Here is an 18,360-nt window from a genome sequence, read left to right on the forward strand (position 1 = left end):
GAAGTGTTCTAGTCTATGATTTCAAAATTACAGCTTTAAACTTGCCATCAGTTGATTGCATGATTCAACATGACAAAATATAGTCAATAACCAAAGCATCTCTGAATAACAGAAAAGAAAAGTGTTAGATATTTCATTTTTAAAGAGTATTAAAGCTCCATCTCTTTCACATGGGAATAACCCCAATTACACTGAGAGAAAATCAGAAAATGTGTACTTCGTGCAGTGTTACTGTTAAGACATTGTAGCTTTGATCAGATATTTAGGTAATGAATTGTATGACTATAATTCTATCAGCTCATATCAGAATTGAAACCCTAACTGCACTTACAGATTCTGAGTATATCTATCCTCTCTTAATCATGATCATATGAGCTGATCGAATCATGATTGATCATGCCATTTGTGAGCCTCTTTGTGATTGGGCAAATGATCTATAAGGCTATAACAGATCAGTGATTTGCCTAGAGCTATATTAGGCAATGTATTAACTAAACAAACTAAAGATTGCATTAACTAAGTTGATGAATATAAAGTCTGTAATGTCCCCAATTTTGTTTGCATCAAAGTTTCAGGGATTAGCCTATTATTGTGATCCTCATAGGCTAATTATTGTGGATAGAGGGTCTTCTGTGGTAGTGGGTTGGTGTTAGCCATATTATGAGTCGCCCTATTTTGAACTTTTCCTAAATTGCCCATTTAGTCATTGAAGCTTCTTATTGTCACTTCGTGTTCTCCCAACCATTGAAAACTTTGTATAAAGTCTCTCGAAGCCTCCTCTCATTCCTTGTGTTTATCCGAACCTCTTCGAACCACTTTGAACTTCGGTTCAAAGTAGTTCAAAGCAGTTCAATCAAAAGGTTTCATGCTGACCTTTGTTTTCTGCGGGTAATTTGCACGAGACTACGGAGTGTTCTTTTGAACTACTTCGAACCCCTTTAAATCTTGGTTCGAAGCAGTTGAAAGCAGCTCTACTATTGAGGTTCTCTAGCAGTAATTGATTGTGGGTTGGTGAAGCCGCCGTTTTCACATGACATAAATTACCACGTCAGGAGGTAATAATTCAAAAGAGTGCCTTAATTTCAAGCATGGGAAAATGCCATCATGACTTAAATTGGAAGATCTTTTCGCCAAAAAAGAAGGATTGGGTGTCAGACAGAGTTAATCATTTTCAGTACAGCCACAAAGGGAAGTATTAATAAAAGGTCACGTTGAGAGACTTCAAACGTGTGATCCTAGCTGCAGTTGATCTGTCATGAATGCCTCATTATGAGGCTGTACTTTCACATGTATGTTCTCTTTGCCTTAAATAGAGCATAGTTTTTCCTTTTGTTTATCATGTGAAAAGGAGATTTGAAGGAGTTACTAAGGGACAAGAAAAGAGGTTATTTTTCTAGGCAAGCTGCAGGTGAGAACACAGAAAAACCTTCTTTACATTCTATCGTCTATGTGCATTTCAAAATAGAATCAGTTTGAGCCTTGTTTTCCTTGTTTAAGATGAAATCTGTGTTACATTTCTTTGGGAATGTTTCAAGTTTGGGATGCAAGAGACCTATTATTTGTGGTACCAATTTAGAAGGTGTTAGGCTGGAAAAGTTACAATCGAATTTCCTTGAGCGAGCCAATGAATTGAATGGTTGTATGGAAATTTTGACTAGCGGTCTGATTGAAGCATAGCTTTCCCTCCTGCCCTGTAAACCCCTGAATTACTCCAACTCTGTATTGACCATTATGATGTGAGGAGTAAAAGTATCCTAAAAAGATAGAGAACCTGTGCTGTAATATCCAAGGAAACTATTGCCTCAATGTTGCGCCTACCAGAAAGCACATTCGCTACATTTTCTCCCATCCAATCCCTACCTAAACATCAAGAAACACCAAGAGAATACCATAACATCCTAGCCAGGAAGTGGACAATAACTAATTATGGCGGAGGTTCAAGGCTAACAAAGATTAGTCACAAAAGATTGCCTAAAACCCCATATTCACGATCTTGTAATGTTGTTACACCGAGTTAAGGGTTCAGCCGATGTCCTCCTTTTTGAAGAATAGATGTTTCGTTATGTTGAGATTATTTTAAAGGGGGAACAATGGATGGATTGGGCTGAAATAATTGCTAGCTCATTAAGAACACAACTTAAACATGCTAAGGAATCTAAGGAGAATTTCTACATAGCCTCTTATCTCACATAATGCATTGCTTGTGTCAGTAATCTCACTTCCCTACCCCATGAGATTTGGAGTGAGGAAATAACAGTCTATCAATATTGTCCCCTACTTCAAAGAGATAAAGTGTTAGAAAATTTTTGAAAAGGTACATGATTTATTGGTAGAAAGTGTACATTTATCTCTGAAAAAGGCAGCCATGCCCAGATTGTCCTCAGAAGCCCAAAGACTAATTCAAAATTATGGAAGTTATTACATACAGTTCCCTAAGTTCAACTATTTTAGAGTAGGTGGATTCAAGGATGAGCCAATGAGGTTACCACATTATGCACTTGACTGTTTTTTGTTTTAGCTGAGGTCTGCAAGCAATTATTCTCTGTCATTAAGGATAATCTACCTCAAGAGAATTGGGAGTCGGTGTGTCCTATCAAACTTGGCCCTTTGACTTGTAGCAACATGATCAACACTTCAGTCATAGGAAGTAATTTGCTCGGTTTTGGTTTTGGGTCTTACCAACGAAGAAGGGATTTTGCTAGTAAAGAATTTGCGACTCAAGTTCTTGGTCTGAAGGCTCAGTTATCCACAATTCCAAACCTAGAAAACTTATGGCAGGACTGTAAAAATGAGGAAGAAGTGTTAAAAAGAGACCACTCAAAATTAACACTTCAACAAATCAATTACCCCAAATTGAAATTTCAACTGGAAGGAGTAGTTGAAGATGGTTCAGACATTGTTGAACCTGGGTGGGAGGAAGCTAGTGAGTCGAAGCAATTAGAAGTGGATTGGAATCAGGAAGAAGAAGATGATATAAATCTAAGAACTAGATCCATTCTCACCCATACAGACAATTGGCTAAGGAGGCAGAGCATGAAAGTAGTCAATGAACCATCTCCAAAGACAGCTTTTTCTGAACCACTAACCTCTGACATCCAAGTTTCATCTCCTGTTGCAGGTGGTGTGTCGACTCCTGGCAAGCAGAAAACAACGCTAGCTCACACACAGAACACAGCTCCTCGAACTAGATCTAAAACCAAGTCTGAAGCTCTCTTGCAACAAGAAGTTCAGAAGGAAGAGATGCTGACCCAAGGACAAGATTCGAGTGATAGTTTCGGTTTCTCAGACAATCTTGATGGCAATGTGCAATTTATTGAAGCTCCTAGGGAAGATCAACCTAAATTCATGACTCCTACCCAAGATACTCAAGCAATCTCTACTAATCCCATTGTCCCATCATGGTTATCTAGCTCAATCAGTAAGAAAAGAAATTTGGAGCCAATATGTACACCTGTAAAAGACATCGTAACAAAATATGCAGCACATGGTTCCAAAGTTAAAAAGCTAAAAATTGATGCCCATTTAATTAAAGATCTAGTGATTGGGAAAATCACAGCAGAATTGGCCACGCATAAACAAAAATCTGAATCTGGAGAAATTGATAGCGAAGGCTTCAAAGTTACTTCAGTTGAATTTGGGACCATCAACAGAAATACAAGCAATAACTTCTTTAAGTTTTCTGCTGATCATATGTTAACCCATTCGAAAAAAGATAGCAGGGAGATAAAGGAACTCAAAGCCTTAGTGGTGACCATGGTTGTTTATATTGATTCACTGATGAATCTCACGGCCCTACCAGTTGTTCAAACCCCTCAATCTATCAATCCTAATTCAGCAGACAGCCAACAACTGGTAAAACAGATGCAAAAGGGGAAGTTGCTCTTGGGTGCAATGCAGGATTGGATGAATTCCATCATTAGGGAAGGTAATAAGTTTATCCTAGATTTCACCACTATGTATGCTGAAGGAGAAACACTCTTGGGAGATATTCAAACTCTTATTCCAGGGTGGAAAACTGAGCGGAGTCGGTGTCAGGCTGTTGTGTTCCAAGTAACTGAAGTTGAAAAATATGGAGTGCTTAAATTCCTAAGTGAGAACCCTATAAAAATTGTAGATCCCTGTATGTTATTCATTATGAAAAATAATATGGGCTGGAAAGAATCGATTTACAACGAAGCTATTAAAGAAATGCAATCCATTGAAAACAAGATTGTTGGGATGCATGAGGAGCTTCTTAAAGATATGAATTTGGTGAATCATACAGGTATTCTATAGTTTGATGATGGAAACATGGATACTGAAGCATTAATAAAGAGCTTCAATGATGCTATTGCAAAGATTAAGGATAATGAATTGCCTAGTGCTAGTGATTTCACCACACTAGCAAATATTGAATCCATGTTATATCTAAAGAGGAATCTCATGCCGCAACAGAGCCTAAGGATCAAAGAATCCAAATGGCAAAAAGATGCTTGTAGGACTAAGCTATTGAGTTTGAAGAACCCCCATTCCCATGTGATGCAAGTATTTATGAACACCTTCAAAAGGTGGAAATTGATAAGACAAACTATAGGCGAGGAGGAAAAAGCCAGTGATGAAGTCTGATCGGGATAGTTACTTCCGGTCGTGTTTGGGGCAACCGTTTTAAAAACTGTTTTTGTTCTTATCGTAACTTTTTAAACCGAAATGGCTGGGCTTTAATGGAGGCCTTTTGGATTTGTAATGAAACTATAAATGTTGGGGCATTGAACTAATTAGGGGTTAGAATAGAAAGCTAGAAAATACTCTGATAAATAGATACTTTTACATAGCAATAGACAAATAGCATATATATATTTGCTTTTTGAATGACTGTGCTCAGGAAAGAAGTTTCTATATATATATATATATATATAATCTTTGATCCCACTTTAAAACTTGGTGTTTCAAGTGCTTAAATCATTGTTACTTCGTGAACATTTGATTTATCGTTTGAAGATATCTGTTACTATTTCTTCTGTAGTTCACGTTGATCAATTTTCTTGAATGATTATTATGAATTTGTTGTATCATCCTTTCTTTGAATAAATGGTTATGATGAAAAGATTGTGAGTTCTTTTATCTTTATTGTATGAACGAATTATCACCTCACTACCTAGGAGTATGTGAAAGTCCTTATGTGCTTTCTGGAAAAAGTGCGAAATTGGTTTTTGATTCATTAATAGATCTTTTAAAGGAAGTTGTACCTATAAATATAGAGAGAAAACAAATAACATGAAGTTTTCTCAACTATTGTAAACATTTTTGTACTTTCCAAGTCTTGGGCATAGAGCAAATTATCATTGTGTAATTAAAAAGACAATCTGTTCACCAACACTTGGCTTGGCTTGGAAGGGTCTTATCTTCTCCACATTTCAGTAAGCTACAAGTTGGTCTTCGTTTGGGCTTAGTTTTGTGTACTTACTATTTGTAGTAAGTTGGTGTTGATTGACATGGACCCTTTTTATTTTTGGAGAGTGCATTTGATCACATGGAGAAATAATAAGTATGACTCCTATTTCAAACGGCATATTTAAATAATGAGTATTTTGGGAGTTATTATATTTTTAGTGGCCAAATTATTATTAATTATTAAATGACTTATTATAAAGTTATAATTTAACTTATAATGTCACTTAAGTTGAGAGTTGAGTTATCATTGAAAAGTGTCATTTATTAATTAGTTAAGCCAAGTCAAGTGAGAGAATCTAAAGGAAGCTTCCAATTAATGTTGTGTGGTGAAGCTTCATGAATGAAATTACATTTTGGCAACAAAAGGGAATTTGGAGGTTATAGATACAAGCCCATTTGTTGAGAAAAGCACGCTTAAATATTTATTTTCTTTTGTTGCCTTTGTGGTTTTTCTAAGGTTTTGATTTTCAAATCCTTTGCTGAAGTATAAGGGTTTGATCTTGTAATGACCCTCCTCAAATCTGATTGAAAACTTCTAATTGAAGGCTTAAGAAATTTTGTCAAACACTTTGCATACAAAGGTCATATGACTAATATAACTTTTCAGTTTGCTAAAATGACTCTTTTCTTCAATTTGCATCAACAAGAATGCTTGCAAGAAGACTTCAGATTGTCTAAACAATGACCTAATATGAATGTGCAACTAATTTTGGCAATATTCAATGCATATATATGATCTAAGCATGAGAAATGAACACCAACAACCAACTGGCATTTTTACAAACAGTTGGTATGCAAACTAACTAGCTGATAATAAATGATATTGAATTGCTCAAATGACACCAGCAACTATTATCTCCTTAATTGCAATGAAATTTCTAATACAATGCTCATGAAATATGGCCAAGACTCTTGGCATTTACATGGATTACAAAATATGATGATGTTGGTATAATGCACACCTACAGCTGAAACTTATAACACCTAAAATGTAATGCTAACATTAATGATAAACAAAAGAACTTGGAGAAATGATGATGCCTTAGAAAAGAGCTGATGAAAGAATCAAGTTTCAAGCAAAATGAACTTCTCTTAGGCCCAATTGATGCTTTCACCCAGCCGCCCATGTTCTTGCCTGGCAATACTTTAAAAAAATAAATGCAACCTCTAAGCTCCTCGAATTTGTCCTTGAAATGATTGTCTCGATGATAGCAATTGAATGCAACAGTACCCAAAAACATCGGATACCTCTAAGTGAAGATATGAACATAAATATGTTTCCAATGATGCCCCAGCAGCAGTATATAAGACTTCTAAATAAATTGTCGATGTTGCAAATCACCTCCTCAATGCAAATTCGTTGAAGACTATGAACTCCAAAAAGTCTCCAAATCAAACACCAATCAATATCATACAAAACTTGGCCAAAGGCCCCAAAGTTTTAACCAATGAAGCACAAATGAAAGTCTGAAGTAACTTTCTCCACAGCTGCAATAATTCAAGTGATATTTCACACCCTCAAAATTGCCTACCAATTGAGAGTTTTCGTTCTCAATGGCCAATTGTGACTACTGTAGAAACCCTAGGCTCCACAACCATCGAACATCAACATCAACAACAACAAATCTGCCTACTGAGAATGAAGCCCAGGATGCCTATTTATTCTTTTTTCTCCACTTTCTCCAGAAACTTCTAGAACATTATTTTATTTATTAAGTGACTTTATAAAATATTTTATAATTCAAGTCACTTTATTAAATTAATTAAATATAAAGTTACCTTTTATTATTTGTTTATTTGATAACTTTATAAATAATTAACTTAATACCACTTATTTATTTAATTAAAATAATTAATTAGTCATCCTCATAAAATATTCATTATTTTTGGACAACTTAATTAATTTAATTAATTAAATCAAATTATCTCCAAAAAGGGGACATGACACTCTAGCCCCCCTTGAAATTGCTTGTCCCAAAGCAATCTCAGCAACAAGTACCATTCTCCTCCATCTGGATCCCAAGTGAAAACCTGTGTAATGTCCCAATCCTCACCATACTCCTGTGAAGAAATCATCAGCATCAACAGTAAAAAAATCAGCAACTGAAAAACTGCACTCAACACCCAAACAACTAACATCACTGACAAAATCATCTAAAGACCAACTGTAGATGCCGACAGAAGAAACCACTCAGCAAAACTCGAGCCAACTGAAACATCGACTCTGTCAAAACTCAAGTCCCTGTCTAACTGACACTCGCACCCAACTACATTGTGGATATGACAACAACTATAGGTACCTGAGTCACTGCCACCAAATCCAATCTCTAATAAACTATCCTGGGTGTGTCAATACTGCAGGCTATGTAACTTGCAACTGCCAATTCCATCAGAAAAAGATGGTGCCAATCCATCCCATAATGGATGGTAAGAAACTGGAGCCAACCTACACCTGCGTGAAATCAAATCTTCTATCTCTAGGTCAAAAGAAAAATGATGAGCGTACACCACCATATAATGCTGGTAGGAACCCCCAAACTCCGCTGCTGGCTCACAATCACTAAACTGGGAATTAGCAGATGGCTCCAATCTCTCCAATCTCTAACTCCGAGTGGCTGTAGGTTGGAGAGGACCCTGTGCAATCCGCTCAACAAACCCCACCTCAAAATCCCTGTGAGGTACCATAATAGAAAGGATTACTATAATCTCCCCAATCAATCTGCGAATAGCACTAGTACCTCGGATGAGAACACCTTCTAACACTTTATGCGAGTCCAAACGAACACCTGCACTATCTAGCAAATACTCCATGAACGGTTCAGTGCAGTAAAAATTATACGAGGAAGCATCAACATACTCCCTCGCACACCACAACTGATCCCTCTGTAAAGGTGGCACGGCCAACTGTACCACACTATCATCTGTGTGAGAAGAATCAATCTGGAGACTCGACTCCATTGGTATCCCAAACTCATTAGGACCAGGTACTCCCAAATCTTGAACATGTGTGTCAGCCCCAACATGTTCCTCAGTAACAACTGTAGGAGCGTACTCACCACCAACCACCTTAATATACAAATGAACTGAGTCTGGGGCTAGTGTAGACCGCAAGTGCTCCAACTCCACGGTCACCTCCTCTAACTGGAACTGTGACTCCTATAGATCTCGCTGTGTGACCTCCAAAGCCTCAGTAGTCACCATGAGCTCCTAGGTAAGCTCACTCACCTCCTCCTCATGATCCAAGAGTGCCTTATAGGCTGTACTCCTCCACTCAACCAGGTGATCATGGTCGGCTACCAACTATAAGTAATCCTGTCTCAAAACCCTGACAGCTTCACGCAAGGCATGAACCTCTGCCAAAGAAAGGTAACCACTGCTGGACTCATCTGTCATAAAAGCACCCCAACCAATAACGGCCAACAATTGACGAGCAGTATCAAAATGCTCAAGAGCAATAGTGCTATCTCTCTCGCCAACTCTTAGCTGGCCGGTCACATGGTGACTCTGCACTACGGGCCTCCTATTAACCGTCTCCAATACGCTGTCCACACTATGAGAGAAAGTTGAATCAAACGAACTCCCCTCAGGATCACCAACGCTCAATGTACTTACCTCTGAGTACACCTCCACACTCTGAATGCAAGCATCGGACTCATCCTCATCTAACTCCGAAGAAGCTTCTGCTGAAACTATCTCATCATCACAATCTCCAGCTCCCTCGTCCTCTGCAACTAACTGAGAGTCCAAATCTTGACAAATATCATCAGGGGTCACTGACAAAGTAACTCCCTCAACTGACAAGGTAGCCCTGGCTGAAACAAACTCCTACCACTCAGACTCTACCTCATCCTCATTCATCTTTAGCTGGTTCCTCAAACTATGTAAACCATGCGAAGTATCTCGAGCTTCATCCTTGAAGTCCTCTTGAAGTATTGTGTGCCCAACATCTTCCTCCAAGCTGGTCTGATTTTTGTCCTCCCCAAATTCAGCTATATGCTGGTCACCAACTGCTACAAACTCCTTGTAGAGGTTTCTAGATACCTCACTGGTAGAGACCTCTTGTTCCTCTTTCTCTTTGTTCTGTGATGTAGTCCTCTTAAACATGGAAACCATCAATTCATTTATCCTTTTATAACTTTCATCCAACCTTTTCAAATTTTGTTTAAGCTTCTTCATATCCTTGTCCCACTACTTCTATTGCTCAAAAGTGATTCGTGTTTTTCCCTACATGATTATGGTTTTGCATGAAGTCTCCAAGCTTTCCTAAAGTAAGGGATTCACCCTTGTAAATAATGCAAATAAAGTTCTTTTGTGCTCATTTTTGGTGTGAGTCCAGTTGCCCCTCTGCTCTTTGCAAGTTGGTCCCTGTTTTGTGCCTCCTCATGACTCTTTTCTCAATGGATAAGGCGTTAGTTTTCTCCCTTCCTGGGTTCTCTTCATCCTTTAAGTCCTCGTCCCCATTTAGAGCCAACTTAGTTGCATTTCTTACAACCCTTAACTTTGAAACTTTCATTCTCACTCGTCTAAGCCGATCGACCCCTCTTTGTTTAAACTTGTGGTGTCACTCAATCGGTACTTGCGATAACTTTGCAAGTCATGACCTTACTTTGAGTCTTCGACATCTTCGTGACCTAGTGATTGTTGCCTAGTCACCCATTATCCCAAGTCAGTAACCTTTGATCCATGGTTTGAAACTTCGACAATTAAACGCCTGTCACCGGTGAGCTCCCCAAGGAAAGAACATTATGGCTTTGCGTTGCATTAAATGAGGCGATCCAGAGGCAATCTTTTAATAGAACCATGTTTTCGAAAATAGTGAAATTAAGCCTTTTCATGAGGTGTAGTACGAAAATTTAATTTCCCGTGCATTAATGAGTTAGTTGGGCTTGTTATGAATGTAATTTTCAGTCACCTTATTCTTCCACAATCATCTTAGGAACTCCATTAATTCAAAAGCTCTCTCGTGATAATGTAATGTCCCCAATTTTTAATAGAATATTTTAATTAGGTTAATTAACTGAATGGTCCTCAAAATTAAATATCACAAGGACTTATTTAATTAATTGATTTAATTAATAAAGGAGACCAAATCATATTAATTATCCGTAGGTGTTTTCCATGTCGACACTCTTTTGTAAACCCTTGGCACTTTTCTTTGGAGGGGTATTTATGCACAGCATGTCGGTAATTGTTAGGATGCGATTTGGACTATTTTCTTTGTACTGCGTACTCCAATTGGAGTTCTCTGTTGTTCACCATTTCAAAAATGAGACATCTTCCCTACTTGGCTATTCCAATTTCGGTGGGATTCAACCCTCACCCTATTCCGTCACCTGCAATACTTTTCTCGGATCTGGCAAATTGGAGCACCATCTTTGTCTGCGAGTATTAATTGGAGGATATCAATATTTAATATCTATTCATGTTTGGCATTTATTTGATGGATTTGGTGTTGTAATATTATTTGCATATGAATTTGTATTCTCTTTCCAATCTTTGTGCAACACCCTCTGTGCATCTTCAACCTCCCACTACGCAAACCTTAGTCCACCATTCGCCATCCACCATCTTCCATCTACCATCCGCCAACCTATCATCTGCCATCTACCATCTTGCCATCTACTATCCATCATCTACCAACCTGTCATTTGTCATCTGCCAACCTGTCATCTGTCATCTGTCATCTGCCATCTACCATCCTCTCATCTTCCATCTTCCATCTGTCAGCTACCATTCACCAACCTGTCATCTGCTATCCATCATCTGCCAACCTGTCATCTATCATCTACCAACCTGTCATCTGTCATCTGTCATCTTCCATCTGCCATCCTCTCATCTTCCATCTATCATCTACCATCCACCAACTTGTCATTTGCCTGCCATCCTACCATCTTCCGTCCGCCATCGGCCATCCATTACTCTCCCCATACAACCGTCCAATTTCTTCCCTGTACTACCTCTCTTTGTACTCCTCCCTCCATCCATTGTACTACCTTCCTCTGTACTCCTCCCTTTGTCCATCATACTAACTACCTCCGTACTCCATTCGTCCTACAACCTCCCTTCGTACTCCTCCCTCCATACGCCATACTACCTCTCTCCATACTCCTCCCTCCATCTATCGTACTCCATCCGTCCTACTACCTCCCTTCGTACTCCTCCCTCCATATGCCATACTACTTCCCTCCATACTCCTCCCTCCATCTATCATACTGCCTACCTCCGTACTCCTCCCTTCATCTATTCTACTACCTTCCTTCGTACTCCTCCCTCCATCTATCCTACTACGTCCCTTCGTACTCCTCTCTCCATCCACCGTACTACCTCCCTCTATCTGTCGTACTACCTCCTTTCAAACTCCTCCCTCCATCAATCCTACTACCTCCCGCTATACTCCTCCCTCCATCCATCATACTACCTCCCTCTATGCTCCTCCCTCCATTTGTCGTACTACCTCCCTCCGTACTCTCCCCTCCATCCACGGTACTACCTCCTCCTGTACTCCTCACTCCATCCACCGTACTACCTCTCTCCATACTTCTTCCTCCATTTTCCATACCACCTTGTACCACTAGTCACAATACCTCCAGTCACCATAACATCATTCACCCTACCACCATTCACCATAAATCTACATTTGCAAAATTATACCTTACAGCAATCTGCGAAACTACAAACAAAGATATCTTTTCATACGGTCTTTTCTCCGTACTCTACCGTTCGAAAGATTACAGATAAGATGGGAATTCCACTACCAAAGGACTATAATTTTGATGACCCTCAGCCTGTGCATCAGCCAGACCTTTGGTAGACTGAGATGGAGGAGCAATATGATATCCTTTCCAGCATATAAAATGTTGCTTAAGACCTGAGGACCATCTTCATCCATCACTAGAGTGGCATTTATGTGCTAGAACGAGAAAGAGATCATGCAGACTTCAGTTTTATTCTGGAAGATCTGAGGATGACAAAGCCCTGGATGTCATGATGGACCTCCTTAATTTCTCCACGTAAACCCAGAAGAAGGCAGGGAAGCAGAAAACAAAGAAAACGTGTTAGCAGCTCCAGATGGAATCTGGTCATCTTTCTTGGCAATGAAATGCCTATAGTTTCTTTTTGTAACGGCCACATGATGTTATATATATATATATGGGGATTTTGTAAATAAAGCGCAGGGGTATGGGGATGATAGGAAGAAAGAAATTCATTAAAGGTACCTTTTTGCTTTGATATCTGTAATGTAAAGATTGTGATCTTTTGTTTCCCATATGAATATAATAGTGATTGTGTGTTGTCATTTTCTGGACTTTTATTTCTATTTACTCTATGGGTTGCAGATATTGTTCAATTATGTGCAATGTATTATCTTTGAATAACAGCTATGTGAGCTACAAGATTACTTTCTTCTATTCATGCTTTAGTTACGTTTCACATAAATGAACTGTGTTTCATTTATACCCATCTTTAACTCTATTAGTAGTTTGTTTCTCATACGTGATCATACACCTTCGCTTTCTGATTAAAAGCATTTGGGATTTCATTCCTTGTATATCTTGCATGAAGGAGCTGTACCTCTAAAATTCATGGATGGGCTGGAGTGTTCTACCCCATATGTCTGTTGTGGGTGTTTTGTCACTTCTCCCTTTGGGTTTATGGAGTCAAACATGCATTTGAAATTCTAGTGACAAAACACCCACCAATATCCTGCAGACCTGCACATTACATGTAATCCCTATATACCATAAAAGCCAAGTATTTAAACTTTGGCATACAATGGCAACACTTCCATAAATGGAGGTTGCTAATTGTATGGCTTCGTGAGTCATTATTGCCCAGCAGACAAAACCAAATTATCAAGACACATTTGATTTGATTGGCAACATTTTACTTTTGGGGGGCAACTGCAAGGGAAAACCCCTTGTGCGGACAAGGAATTGAAAATGTCTACCCTAATAAGGTAATAAGAAGTATGTACAGAATAAATATATTTCTTGTTTCATTATGTTTCCCAGTGAATTGTTAATTTTGTCCCTCCCTACATATGACACTTTCAATTAGTCAAACGACTAAAAAAAAGCACCCATAGAAACTCATAGAACAGTGCTGAAATATGCAATGTGCATCATATTGGCTGTTATTTACAGATCTTAATAGTACATAAATTGTGTACAACTGTTCTGATTTTCAAAAAAAAAAAATTATACACAGGAACAGGCACTAGTTAGAACCCCATATGCAAGACCCTTTATATGCAGCACATATAACCTCTGGCAACATGAGCTGCCATGAGCTGCCAGATATTTGACCCTGTGACCACTATCCAAGTTTAACCATTCCGTCTATGGCCTGTCAGCAAGACTGTTCTACATTTAACTTGGGACATTTGAACGAATTATTAAAAATATAAGGTTTTAGATAATATTTCTTATTAATATCAAGTTGTATGTCCATAAAACAATCCAAAAAGTAACAAAAGTATTCTAATAATTTACAATATAGATTTTTAATGATATATCCCATGAGAATATATTATCTATTTAATATAGGAAAGTAGTCACTAATCAGTCGAACTCAAAAACTAAGTGAACAAATTATTACATTGTTCTTCATCAAGAGCATCCGAATCTAGAATAAGCTCATAGGATCCAGATGCTGCAGGACTAGCAGCAGAATAAATTATGTATTTTGATGTTGCTAAGTTTGAGATTTTTTTAAATTTTTTTTAAGTCTTCGACTTTATTGAGTTTTAATATAAATTTTCATCACATCACTGGCACTGTTTATTGTGTTTTCTTATTGACAGTTGGCTATCCACAACAAATAAATAAATACGCCTGCAAATGCCTGGAGGAGTACCAAAACCATGTTGCTATGGGTATGAGACCTCCAGGGTAGTATCGAGTTACATACTTACAGACCTCCAAAATATGTTTATTGTAGCCTATGTTGTTTCTATAAGAAAATAGATTCATAAAAAAAGTTGCTGCCATTTTTTTGTTTTATAGTTTCCATATTAAAGCAGACAAAATCTTTCAAGTAAAAATACAACAATCTATAAAGAAACATTCTAGAAGGAGAATACCATAGAACATATTTTGGAATAAGAGGGTAGATAGTTTAAAAGTTCTTCCTAGAAAAAACAAAATTACTATGCAAGAGAGTATACCGAACATGTTAACCATTTACAAACCGGACAAACATGGGCTGTTCTAGATTAATCAACAAAGGTGGATCAGCAAAAATTACCTTAACATGTGATACATCCAAAAGCAAGCAAGCAATAGCCCAATTGCAGATGAAGCCAGGAGCCAATATACATGAAACTTTGTCTTCCAAAGCAATCCAACTGTAGCCATTAAAAAGGAAATAGCTGCAAGCCAATCTGAATAACAAGAGTCAGTACATCCATTATTGTACTCGCATCTATCTTCGTTTTCGTAATCTTATCAAAAATGTTCTCAAGATATATTTTCTATGAGTGCAAAGAAATTGTCTACATATTAGAATGCAAAGTTGAGTCCATGGCCACTAACTTTATTATTAATAGTAAACCTACTTTAAGGTAACATTAATCATCATAAATAATTGTTTAATACATCCATCCTAGATTGACCTTTCAAACAATTGATATGCATGTAGTAAGCATAACATGCCTATGCGTTATTTATTTGTCCACTTCCAATGGTTAGTTGTTACTCATCAATGATTGTGATCTCTTTAACATCCATCAAGTGCGCAAAATAGACTACAGTCCTGAGGAAAACAGTCTGACCCTTAGTTGATCAGGTCTAGTTTTGTAAAAACTTCATGTCAATAAAAATATATTTTTACTACTCTATCTGGTGTAGATTGTTATTTCTACTCATTATTTCAAGTACTAGTTTTATCGAATCAAAGAATAAAAATCAGTGCCATTACCTTGAAGAGCTTGAGTCTGATATAAGATAATTCCAGTGTAACACGGGGACACGTGCCCACCCCCCCCCCCCCCCCCCCCCCCCCAAAAAAAAAACTTAGTCGTCTTGGAGACGGGGATGTCCCTAGGATGGGGGGATGCCGTCTCGGCATTTCAGGCTATGCCACCTCCGCCAGAGACAGCGAGATGTCTCCGAGACGGCAAGACATCTCTTGTGTGGGTGAGGGGGGAAGCGACAGAGTCTCCTTAATTGTGGGTGCAGGGAGACTTGTAGTTTTTGTTTGCATTATAATATTATATACTTATTTTGATATCATGATTCATGGCACATGATACTTATTGTAATCATCTTTATGTCATGAGTCATGACTCATATGATCATTGATTACTTTTAAATTGTAGAATTTAGATACTCTTACTATTGATTTGAAGACTAATATATAGTCTAATATTTGATGATGTTCAATGTCAATGTTTATTGTTTTTTTGTCATTTGATCATGAATCATGATGTTCCAGTTCAAAACTTCAGTGCAATGTTGAATTTTAATTTTTTATTGTTTAAGTTTACTATTTTTTACATCTTTATACGATCATATCAAGTTATATTGTATAATTGTAGTACACCTTTTCATAACTAGCATTTTAAGTACCATATGTATAGTATATACACCCCTCTGTATCAAGCTCCGTTGCTTCAGCTATGATATCTTCAGAAACCTCCATCCTTTAATTCCCCAACAAAACACTCCCTTCTTTCCATGTCTTTATAAAATGCCACGTAATAGCAGGGTTGCTTCCTTTCAAGTTTTCCATATAACCAATAAAATTCCCTTCCTCCAGTATGTACCAGATCTCTGTCTTCTTCCTCCACTCTTTGCAAATTGCCAGTTCAATTCTTTGTCTCTTTCCTCCCATCTTCTTATCTCTAAAACAAAGTTTCCCTCTTCTCAAAAAAGCCCTCTACAACAGAAAACCGTAGTCGATATCGCAACTAAGGAAATTTGTGGGAAAAAAGACCCACAATCGATGTGGTATTGAATGGTAATACACTGTCCTTCTCATAATAACCTACTGCTTCCCAAGTCTACCCATATAATAATTACTCCTTACTGGCATAATCATCATTAATGAAATTTTTTTGCTTACTTCTAGCTTTGTTATGCTCGATCAATAAACACCCCTCAATAGGTATAATATCATTGTGTTTCCAAATTAACTTTTCATCACTCTTGCATGCTATATTAGCCACCCAATCAGCAACTTGGTTCGTTTCTCTATAGTTGTGAGTGACAACACAAATTTCAAAGGAGTTGATAAGATCAATGGCCTTACCAATAATACTATTAATAGTCCAAGAAGGATTAGTAAATTTATTAAGACAATTAATTATATTAAGGGAATCCCCCTCAAGCTATATCTTATTCAAATTCAAGCTTTTTGCATGGCTAAGACCATAGAGGACCGCACTTGCTTCTGCCACATGGTTAGTTTGAACTCCAATTGGAATGGCCATTCCACCCACTCTATCCCCATTTATATTCCTAATGATGATACCACAACCCGCAATTCCTTGGTTGCCCTTCGAGGCCCCATCAAAATTTATCTTATACCAACCCATCGGAGGACAATCCCATCTAGCTAGATCCCTAGCATTAGGACCATTCTGCACCAAACTAATACCATACAAATTCCAATTTTGAAACACTGATTCTACCCAATCATTCTGAGGTTGGTGTCCTTTTCCACGGGATCTGATATTCTCAGTCACCATATTCTTAATCTTACAAAATAACTGACCTAGATTAGATTCTATACCCTTAAACACCCTATCATTACGTTCCTTCCAAATGCCCCAGCACAGGAACGAGAGAATAAAATCCCACAATCTCATAACCAAGGTGTTAGAAGAGGGTGACTTCCAACCATTGAAAAAATTTTGAATAGTAGCAGGGAAGACCCACGTAATATTCAACAAGCCATAAACCTTTTCCCATAATCTTCTAGTATAAGAACAGTGAATAGTCATATGATTAATGGATTCAATATCATTCTTACAAAGATAACATCTATTAACTATGTTGAGCCCTCTCTTTAATAAGTTATCTGTTGTCAAAACTTTATCATCCAAGAGAATCCAAAAAAACATGTTAACTTTGGGAGTCATACCTTTAAACCAAGCTTTAGCCCAGCAAGGCTCATGATGCTCTTCGAAAGCATTAGCATATACTGAGAACATAAAAAACACTCCATTAGGATTATATTTCCATATTAGAGCATCCTCCTCATGGCTTAAAAAGACAGCATTCAGAATCTTGTTGAGAACATTAAGATTTCTATCCACTCTATTGAGGTCCAGCCAATTATTCTCCTCCCAATAGTCTTCTACAAAAATCTCGAAGAGATTCTTACACTGCTCCATAAAACCATTCCACCTTTGATTAGTACTGAGGGGGTGATCAACAATCCAAATATCATCCCAGAAAAAAAAGTCCTCCCATTTCCCCCCTTCCATCTAACCCTTTTCTTAATAATCTGTTTATTCTTTTTAGCATGTTTCTAAATCACTGTACCCCCTTGAAAAGTCTCGGTATTAAGGAAGTGTTTAAGATCTTGATTCTCCCTATTGTATTTATCGTTCCAAATATCTTGCCATTCACCTTCCTCTTTGTGCCATATCCATAACAACTTAAAAAGAAAAGAATCATTCATAGTGGTAACTCTTCTAAGTCCAAGGCCACCTTTATTGAAACGCATGCAAACTTTCTCCCAAGCAATCAGAACCAATCTTTCCTTTTTCTCCATACCCATCCATAAGAAAAGCTTCTGAATTTTTTTAATTGCCAAAGAAAACTTTCTAGGGATCTTAAAAGCACTCAAGGCATATAGTGAAACATACTGTAATATGGATTTGAGGACAATAACCTTACCAGCCTGGCTAAGGAGGGATCCTTTCCACCTTGCTAACTTCGAATGAATTTTATCAATGTCATGACCCTCCTCAAATCTGCCTCA

General features: G+C 37.8%; 1 protein-coding gene across 5 annotated transcripts in view; it reads right to left on the bottom strand.

The window, feature by feature from the left end:
• Positions 1-18,360, bottom strand: part of LOC149571395 (histone-lysine N-methyltransferase) — a 213,376-nt gene that overhangs the window by 47,470 nt on the left and 147,546 nt on the right. For 4 of the 5 annotated variants that reach the window (XR_016359807.1, XM_089812925.1, XM_089812928.1 and 1 more), the window contains exon 5: positions 14,677-14,812. Coding sequence is in view for 4 of the 5 variants with exons in the window: in XM_089812925.1 (XP_089669051.1) it covers positions 14,677-14,812 (136 nt within the window). In the remaining variant the exon portion in view is untranslated. The remainder of the gene's footprint in view (positions 1-14,676; positions 14,813-18,360) is intronic. The other variant, XM_089812926.1, reaches the window with a different exon arrangement.

Source organism: Cupressus sempervirens, chromosome 2 (genome assembly GCF_028749045.1).
Source record: "Cupressus sempervirens isolate cs-2001-9-10 chromosome 2, ASM2874904v1, whole genome shotgun sequence".
Taxonomy (NCBI): Eukaryota; Viridiplantae; Streptophyta; class Pinopsida; order Cupressales; family Cupressaceae; genus Cupressus; species Cupressus sempervirens.